General features: G+C 39.3%; 1 protein-coding gene across 1 annotated transcript; it reads right to left on the bottom strand.

Annotated features, from left to right (window-relative positions):
* Positions 1-2,123: 2,123 nt before the first annotated feature.
* On the bottom strand, positions 2,124-9,529 carry LOC146705051 (RING finger protein 141). Its single transcript, XM_085462587.1, has 6 exons — positions 9,415-9,529; positions 7,269-7,472; positions 6,625-6,733; positions 5,425-5,606; positions 4,594-4,701; positions 2,124-4,506 (listed from the first exon to the last, which is right to left on the bottom strand). The coding sequence occupies exons 2-6, from the start codon at positions 7,403-7,405 to the stop codon at positions 4,356-4,358; spliced, it is 687 nt and encodes a 228-aa protein (XP_085318713.1). The 5' UTR covers positions 7,406-7,472; positions 9,415-9,529; the 3' UTR covers positions 2,124-4,355.
* Between the last annotated feature and the right edge of the window lie 468 nt (positions 9,530-9,997).

Consider the following 9,997-nt stretch of genomic DNA (forward strand, 5'->3'; position numbering starts at 1 on the left):
AAAAATCAGATAAGTTAGAATCTCAGTGACTTCGACCTCAAGGTCAAGGTCAAAGGTCAAAGGTCAAGTTTTATAAAAATCTTATGAATATGATAACCTAAGAATAAAGTGATGTAGGAGCTTCAAATTGATACCACGGGTGCAACAAATAAAAATATTCTATGCATTTGAACCTCAGTGACCTCGACCTCAAAGTCAGAGAATCTTGTGAATGCAGTAACTTGAGAACAAGGCAAAGTAGTCTAGTAGGAGGCTGAGGGGTAGCACTGGCAGTTGCCAGATTTTTTTTTTTACCATTTTTTGTCCCCATCCATTTTCTTCGGCTTATCCAGGGCCAGCTCGCGGGGGCAGCAGCCTAAGCAGAGAAGGCCAGACCTCCCTCTCCCCAGCCACCTCCAGCTTATCAGGAGGGACACCAAGGTATTCCCAGGCCAGCTGAAAGATATGATCTCTCCAGCATGTCCTGGGTGTGCCCCGGGGCCTCCTCCTGGTGGGACATGCCTGGAAACCGTCCAGAAGGCATACTTATCAGATGCCCAAACCACCTCCTTTCGATGTGAAGGAACAGCGGCTCTACTCTGAGCCCCTCCCGGATGGCTGAACTTCTCACCCCATCTTTAAGGGAGAGGCCAGCCCCCCTTCGTAGGAACCCCATTGCCACCGCTTGTATCCGCAATCTTGTTCATTCGATCACTATTCACACCTCATGACCACAGGTGAGGGTAGGAACGTAGATCGACCGGTAAATTGAGAGCTTCGCTTTTACATTCACCTCTCTCTTCACCACAGTGGACCAGTACAATGTCTACATCACTGCAGGTGCAGCACCAATCCGTCTGTCAATCTCCCGTTCCCTTCTCCTGTCACTCGTGCAGGACGTACCAGACTTAATCTACTCCACCCTTTTCAGATTTGAAGGTGCCGATCCTCATTCCCACTGCTTCACACTCGGCTGCAAACCGTTCCGGTGCAAGCTGGAAGCCATCACCTGATGAAGCCAACAGAACCACATCACCACAGCCTTCCATCACTTGGCTACGCCTAGAAATTCTGTATATAAAAATTATGAACAGAATCGGTCACAAAGGGCAGCTCTGGTAGAGTGCTTCACCCACCGGGAACAAGTTCGACTTATTGCCGGCTATGCAGACCAAGCTCTTGTAACGGTTATATAAGGATCAAATGGCCCGTAACAATGGGCCAGACACCGCATACTCCCAAAGCACCTCCCACAGGACACTCCGAGGGACACGGTCGAATGTCTTCTCCAAGTCCACAAAACACATGTAGACTGGTTGGGCAAACTCGCATGCACCCTCAAGTATCCTTGAAAGGATAAAGAGCTGGTCCAGTGTTCCACGACCAGGACGAAAACAGCATTATTCCTCCTGTATATGACTTACGGACTAACTCTCCTTTCCAGCACCCTGGCATAGACTTTCCCAGGGAGCCTGAGGAGTGTGATCCCCCTATAGTTGGAACACACCCTGTGGTCCGGTAAACATGAGAACCAACCATCCTGGTCTTCCAATCCAGAGGTATCACCCCTGATCTCCATGCAACATTGCAGAGGCATGTCAACCAAGACAGTCCTACGACATCCAGAGTCTTCAGGAACTCAGGGCGGACCTCATCCACCCGAGGTGCTCTGCCAGGCTCTGGGTCTGGAATTATTTAACTGCCTCAAGTGAGAGGCCTGACCAGGGGGACAAGGGCCCGGACAACATATCTCCTGGGATCCCTGGGACACACAAACCACTACACCACGATAAGGTAGCAATTCGCGGAGGGGTATGGTTAACGTGTAAACCACATGAACAACTAGGTTTCACTCTTTTTTATTTTAAAATGAAATGTCCCACCACCATTGAGTTTACATGTTCAAACCTGTAAAACAATGCCAATGTTAGCCATGTAAAACTCATAAGATTAAGCATTTATGATTTTTTCCTATACATCTTAACACCAGTCTGATACAGTAGGCTACATCACTTAGGCTTTTATTGCCAAAGAAAATCTTGTTTCCAAACAGAATAAGCTGTATAAAAATGTAGCTTATACAGTTTATTGCATATGAAACAACTTATTAACAAAAGTTGCAAAAACTTTCAATTCAACAGTCATAAAGTGCCAAAAATTGAGTATCTATTTATTAAGGATAATACAGTAAGAATGGTTCTGTTATTACACTTCCCTTCATTCACTATAACAAATACAATGTCTGTACTATGCCAGGACCCCAGAAGGAATACAGGATAATGCTACCATCTTATGGTTGCAACATCACATTACACAGCAGTTTATGTTTTTAGGGCATGTTTAAAAATATGCCCTAAAAACATAGATATGTTCATAAACTTTATAATGTAAATATTAAAAACTTTCTTTGACATTTTTCTGAATGGACCATGCAGTCATGCAACAAGATCAGACACAGTTTGCTAAAGAGCTTGTAAAAGACTTCTCTTACTGCTGAACATCTCTGGGGTGTGTTTATTTCAGCTTGAATGAAAGGATTAAAGCGCCAAAATAACATTTATGAAGGCAAATATAATCATCTCCATCAACTACGCACAAGCACCCAGAGAAGTGAGGTCGAACAAAATGAACAGAACTGAAATATTACTGATATTTCAAAACTATAGGAATAAATTGCTAAAATAAATGTGAAAAATGCTAAACTGAAGAATTCACTGAACTTCACACAACAAAGATCTAAATAAGTCATTTCTTTAATACAACTTTAAATGAAGAATTGGATTTGAGTAAAACAGAAATGAAATCTATAAGGTTCATACATATTCACATTTAATAAAATATTTCCGGAAGAATCAACTTCGAGTGTCACAGCTATGTCAACTTAAACTGAAAGTGCCACTAGGGATCGGTTAGACCCAGGGTGAAACGAAAACAAAACACAATTTCAGTGATTTTACTTAACTGTTCCCCTACAAGCTGCCTCTCTCTCAGTCATTAAGTTGCTTTTAATTACAGTCACGTCGAAGCACAGAGTGCAGTTTTGGGAGTGCAAACTAAAAGATTTCTACAGAATTCATATTAAAATAGTGTAAATAAAGATGAGAGAAAAATAATTAGAAAAAAATTCATAAAAGTAAAAAGAGGAGAACAACTTATGTGACAGGCAAGGTTATTTACAACAGTTAAGACACCACAACGAGCCAAGTCCTTAAAATCACATGAACTGTGTCCTGAACTGCACCAGAACAGGATTTTAGCACAGATTCACATAACACAGCTCATGGTCCATGTCATGTGGGGTACAAACATGCAGGGATACATTGCACAGACATCCAAACAGCTTATAGATGGAACATAAATTTTCACTTTACTGCTTGTCCAGAAGCCCTGGCAAATACGACAAGTATGTTTGGTGTCTTGGATTTGCACATGAAGGAAGAATAGGACATTTTGGGAAATGATGCTTATTTGCTCAGAGGTTTAAGATTTGATCAGTACCAATTTACTGTCTGTATGTTCACTGCAAGGCCAGAGTCAGTTCCCAAATTTAGCACAGAGACTACAAACAGAATGAAAAGAGCCTGATGCTGTCCAAAAGTTGAAAACAGTCCTGTAATGACTTCATGAAGCAACTTAGCCATGAATCAGTCTACAGCAAAAAAAAAAATCACCTTTAAACCTCTCTATTTTTCACATTTAGATATAGTTAAATATAACAAATTCAAAGATGATTTGATAAAACTGACTACAGCCAGCCCTTTCTCCTTGTTTCCAGTCTTTGTATGAGGATAATCTAACTGCTGTCCTACAGATATCTGACTTTCCCTGGACAGCAAACAAGACACTTTCCCAAAATATCAAAGTGATGATTTCAATTATATGAATGAGAGTCATACTTATCAAACTTTACAAGGAAGTGCAACTGTGTCTCTCTCATTCATATCGAAGGAAGGCAATGTCAACATGTATCAGCATTTGTTTTATAAAGTGCCTAGTTAATCCCAACCACCTCTTAGTAGTACTTTAAGCAACATTTGGTTATTCTGGGTTCCATTAAAATGTTACAATTTATTGTAATATACAAATACAATTGTTTCACTTCAAACAACATATCACAAAACTCCATAAAGTACATCATCAACAATACTCTGGTTTCAAAAAGCATCCTGGGATTTTTAGGACTTATAAGAGGAGATTTTCAGAAGCTATCACAAAGAATATAAAGAGAAGACACCTGCTGGATTCTTTTCTGTTTTACTCTTTAGGGGGGGGAAAGAAACCTCTCAGTGAAAGTGGTGTTTTGTGTTTCAGTATGTAAAGTCTACTGAAGTGGGTATATTTCCCTTTGCTATCTACTTGGCTCAGTATTCTGCATGTTAAGGCCTGTGTGGGTGGCCCGCCTCATCAGCCAGGTTGAGGATGTAGCCGGCTATGTCATCCTCTGTGGGGATATCAGACATTACCCACGATTCGTTGGCAGCAGTCACTTGCAGACGGCAGATTGGGCAATTTCGGCTCTGGCCACTCCTACAGAAACAGAAGAGGGTGTGTAATTTAATGTTTTACAACGCTATAGATGAATTTGAATAATTCAAGCTTATTTGATTATCTCACCATTTATCAATGCATTTCTGACAGAAGCTATGTGCACAGGGCAGAATGAGGTCAGATTTTCCATCCATGCAGATGCAACACTCCTCTTCATCGGTCAGCTGCTTCACTCTGCATGGAAATGTATACAGAAGAGGGGAAAACAATTTCATTATTTTCTTTAACGCTAGGCACACTTTATCTTCATTTTTTAGAAATGAAAACAAAAAGCATAAGAAGTGTTTTAGAAACACTTTTTTATGCTCAGGATTCGCCTGAGGATAAATATTTCTCGGGGTTATAAAAACGTGTAAAAGCCTTAAAATGACCCATCAGTCACTGCCCCCCTCAACTTTACAGAATAAGGAATCGCTCAGCTGTAAAAAAACAAAAACAAAAACAAAACAAAAAAAAAACAACCTTAAAAATATATAATTCATGCAGATGGTGGGGCATTAAAAAACATTTTCTGTAGTCTTGCATCAGTAACACATGTGCTGAGCAGGGAGACTGCATTTTGGGCACTTGGAGGCTAAAGCTGGAAACAGCATTGATATTTGCACAAGTGTAACATTTTTAATAGCGCATATGTTCACAAACATCATTACTGCTCAGCTGACAAACAAAAGTCCAATATTCTATATTTTTTCAGGTCTGTTGTAGGAAAACTCTCCTTCAAAATCTGGCAATGATTACAAGTGAGTGCATTCGCTGAACAAAGACCTCTGCTGCATGTTGTACCACTGCTCTCTTTTCCCATAATCCCTGTCCATCTTCACTATTAAAAAACGTCATGAAAATCTAATTGTTGTGTGTGCACTTTATATCATAGCTGTCCATTTCCTGGTAACTGACCTGCCCATCCACATGCTGGCCTGGCAGGAGTCAGTGGAGGGAAGCTCGGTTGAGGGGCCCTTAGTGGCACCCTCTACAGACAACACTTCAGCTGCCTGGCTGGTGATGTCACGATAGAGTTGGATGAACTGATACAGGTTCATGATCCGCGATGCTTCAACCATGCCATTCTCCTTATTGATCTGGAGGGAAGCAAAGGCAATCACAAGAGCACTCACAGAGCAACTCCCACCAAAGGGCAAAGGTTATACTAAAACTGTGATGTTTTCATGACAACGTGCTGATGTAAGTAGTTCTCATAGATCATTTGTGCTGATGTGAGCATTGTTAATATGGAAATCTAGTGTAGCATATTAATCTTGTTGGTCATTGTGATTATAATGTATTAAAAAATAATGTTTTAAAGAGTTCAAAGAAAGGAAGTGCTTATGCTACTCAATGACTATTATACTGCTTTAGAATCTGGAAATGATCCGATGGAAAGTTTTTCCTAATTCATGTGATTCTAAACTTTGACCTTGAAGCATTACATACTATAACTGTGCATTTTATTATTTTAACCATATGATTGGAGCAGAATTGGCTGACATCTTTTAGCTTCTATAACCTGTAAAAACATGAGACTTTAACATCTATTCATGCAGTATGTGATTTTGTGGAACTTTATGGTGTCATGTTATGACTCAAGCTGTTATTAGTATCTACCATCACACAAAATTTGAAAATGATATCTTGGAAACTGCAGACAGTTGACATCTAACAGACAGACACAAACAAATGCAACCAACTACATACACAACTTTTTGTTTCTTCATATTAATTATGAAGAAACAAAAACTTTCTATTTTTTTTTGCCTGGTCAGTGGCAGTGTTACATTACGTTTAAAGTTAAAAACCGATGTGGAACAATGAGTTAAACTGTCAGAGATCTATTACCCTCACCTACCCTGTAATATTATTATGATCCCCAGAAAGGGCTTGATTTTTGTGAAATAGTAAACATCATTCTGATAAGAGTCCATTTCCAAACAATAAATTGGTTTTAACACTTGCAGACATCCCAGGAGATCCCTCAGAGCATGGTTTCCTCATATAAACACAATTTACAGGAGTATGGTTTCACTCACATCTGTCCCTCTCTGTCATAAATGTGTGTGCAGATGCCTCTGTTGGCATGTGGGGAAGGCTCTTTGGTCTCACCTTGGTACACACAACCCTGACAGCCACTTTCCACAAGGCTGTAGCATCAGATCCTGGCTGCACCTCAAACAGCAGGTGCTTCTGCTGTCCAGCAGCTAGCTTGGCCGTACTGAGAGAGACGCAGGAGAGAGGGGAAAAGGTTATGTTTATCTCCATAAACCATTCCAACCATCCTCCATAAAGCACGCAGATTTTTGATTTATTTCTCATCATGATGAATGTTAAAAAAAAAACATTTTCATTGCGCCTTCTTTTTCAGGTGTTTTCAATGATTATTTTCATCAATAACACTGCACTGTGCTGTTTATTTTGTTGTCACATTAATCTTTTTTTCAGAATTGCTGTAACAAAGCCTTTCTCTACTCCACCTTCTGCTGCATTATCATGCCTTGCAGCTATTACCTCTAGGAGTTTGTAAGCTAAAGGTAAACTGGCAGAACTGTGTCTAATGCTGGGGGAATAAGGAAGGCCAAATCCCATATGTCATAAAAGTACTGATGCCAGCACTCAATTTGAAGAGTCCCAAAGGTACACTTTGTGAAATAGGTCAAGTTTCTCCACCTATCCATTCTGCACAAAAACTGTTTGTCTTAAAGAAAAGCTATTTGTTGTACGGGAAAGCTAATCATCTTTAACAGACTTACACGTCATTAAGTTCAGCCACTCTTGCTAGAAACTCCTCGTAGTTTAGGTAGCCGCTGTCACGAACCAATCCGGCATGTTTCACCAGCTTCTCAGGCAGATGGTTCATCACCGCCTGACCTGAGATCTGCTGACCCATCCCGGCAGCAGTAGAACTCACACAAGAGAAGAGGCAAAAGGCAGCACCTCATTCAGTTCTTCCAAACCTGGTGGGAAATGATTGCCTTAAATTATTAGTGCCTTAGATTAATATTTTAGTTAAAGAAAGACATACAAAATATAGTGAAAACACACAAAAATGAAGTGTGCATTCATCTGTATTAAAATATGCTGTGGCACAGATGATCGTAGCCCTTAGAGAATATGGCAAGTACATGAAGCATACCAAGACCCAGAATTTAACCAACCAAAATTTCAAAAAGGAGCAAAAGGCATAGGACCAAGATAAAGAAGTGTACCTTTCTTTCTGGGATTAGTTAAAGGTCCTCTCACATTCAGCTGGTTGAGAATGCAACAGCTCAGCTTCTTAGTGGACAGTGTCACATCACCAAAGTCTTTGCTTTTCTCTACTGGCTCTCTGTACATTTTAGAGCTGACTTTTAAAGCATGTTTGGGTCCTTGCTTCCTAACGGAGATATTGGCCCCAAATGAGCCGGTTTGCAGCCTTAGCTTCACAGCTGGGCTTTCTTGGCCATCCCACATTTTTGGCTTAAATCTACGCATCTAGTCGTTCTAACTAGGGCTGCTCAATTAATCGAATTTTAATCACGATTACGATCTGGGCTTTCAACGATCATTAAAAATGACTGAGCGATTATTAGACCCTCCCTCGTGCTTTACTCTCGCGCTGTTCCGTGTGGCAAATCGAGCGCACACAACAATTAAGAGGACCCGAGGGAAGCTCGGAAAGCTAAGCAGAAGTTATTTGGAGAGGAGAGTGACTGCCGTTGGTTGAAAAGAGAGGTAAAAAAAACTTCAGTGGTGTGGAAACATTATGGGTTCGCGGAGTCAGACGTGGATCAAGTAGACATAGTGTGTAAACTTTGCTACGGTGTCGTAGCTGCACCACAGAGCAGCACTGCAAAGTTCACGTGTTCCCACGTGTGGGACTAATAATAAAGGTTATCTTATCTTATCTTAAACATAGATGTTTACATTTTTCATTTATTTTTTATATTGCAAACATTTGCACTGTTATCAGTATTTGCACACTATTTTATATTATTTTTTGACAATCTTTAAAGTCATTATTCAATACATTGTTATTGTTAAATAAATATCGTCAAATAATCAAGATCTCAATTTCAGTGAAAATAATCGTGATTATCATTTTTGCCATAATCGAGCAGCCCTAGTTCTAACAAACACGTTTATCAAATTGCTTTCACATGATATTGTTTGTTTTTTGCGTTTTTCCTTTAATCATCACTTATGGTTTCATAATGGTTTGTGTATTGCTTTTAGCTGAATTTTCTTGTGTACTTTACTGTTATAGTTGTTCGCCCCGGCCTTTGATTTTTTTTATTTTTGTATTTGCTCGTCTAAAAAGTTACTATTACACTAGTAATCCCTTTAAAACTTAGTTGGAAAGGGACAGAATATTAATGAAACACGACTAGATAATTAAAAACACTTAGATGACTATCAGGTAATAACAAACTCATCCTCTCCCACCAGCTACCTCGAGACTTCCTGTGGCTGCATGCATACATAGAACATATCGATGTGTCAAACCTCACGTAGACCTGACAATAATCTATAAGTCATAAAAAAAAAATAAACAGCCAAATGCTCGCAAGGGCAGCAGCTCTGCTGTATTAGCTAAATTAGCATCAACATCCAGCGACGCTAACAACGTCGGCGTTTATTTTAGACTTCAACGTAAGAACCGCATAGCAGCAGCGCTCCTTCTTCGAAAGTACTTATAGCTGCAGAGTTTTAGACCTCTCCAGACAGTAAACCTCAGTTTAAACTTCACAACTGTAGTAACAGCGTAATATTACTGAGGAGCACTCTGCTAACAACTAGCTGCATTACTTTGCTTGAAACTTAACCAATACCAGAAGAAGCGAAACGTAGAAAATAAATAAATAAAAATGGGATAAATATGATCCTCTGCTGCAACTGTGACACGTAGGTGCTTCTTACCAAACAGTGCAGAGTCCACGTAGAAGGCACCATCCAAATTTCACCACTAGCCTCGCTTTTAGCTTCTGTTTGTCTTGGTACCACAACACTGGCGCGGCTTCATGACGTTGGAGTGTGACGACCTTACGTCAGTCGTTTGCGTTAGTAATAATAATAAGATTATTGATAAACAAACAAACAAACAAACAATTAATTAATTAAATAAATATTAGGCCTACACAACATTTACCCGCTTCTGAAACTTGTTTTGAAAAGATTCAAAATAAATAATGTTTGGTCTATAAATTAATTCGTTCCCTATCATTTTTCCATTCATTTTTTTCCTTATCATTTTTTGTATACATTCAAGAATGAGCTGGATTTTTTTTAAAAACTGTAGAAAATGTGTCTGCTGTAGTATTTATAAGTCAAAATAACAATAAATAAATAAATAAATAAATAAATAAATAAAGTAATAAAGTAATAAATATAACTAATAATAAAATAATTAAAAAAAAACAACTAAACAAAAACAGGAACCAAGCCAACTTTCCTACATTTCCTTACAGATTAAACAATATAGGACCATCTTATCGTGAAGTAA

The sequence above is a fragment of the Copadichromis virginalis genome, linkage group LG7 (genome assembly GCF_057382275.1).
Source record: "Copadichromis virginalis isolate Kocher_CV1m ecotype Utaka linkage group LG7, C_Virginalis_male_GT1.1, whole genome shotgun sequence".
Classification (NCBI taxonomy): Eukaryota; Metazoa; Chordata; class Actinopteri; order Cichliformes; family Cichlidae; genus Copadichromis; species Copadichromis virginalis.

Coding starts and splice junctions, on each gene's coding strand:
- LOC146705051 (XM_085462587.1), bottom strand. CDS start 7,405: ATGGGTCAGCAGATCTCAGGTCAGGCGGTGATGAACCATCTGCCTGAG. Junction 5,607..6,624: donor TCAGGGTTGTGTGTACCAAG/GTGAGACCAAAG, acceptor GCTTCCCTCCAG/ATCAATAAGGAGAATGGCAT. Junction 4,507..4,593: donor CAGAAATGCATTGATAAATG/GTGAGATAATCA, acceptor CTGTTTCTGTAG/GAGTGGCCAGAGCCGAAATT.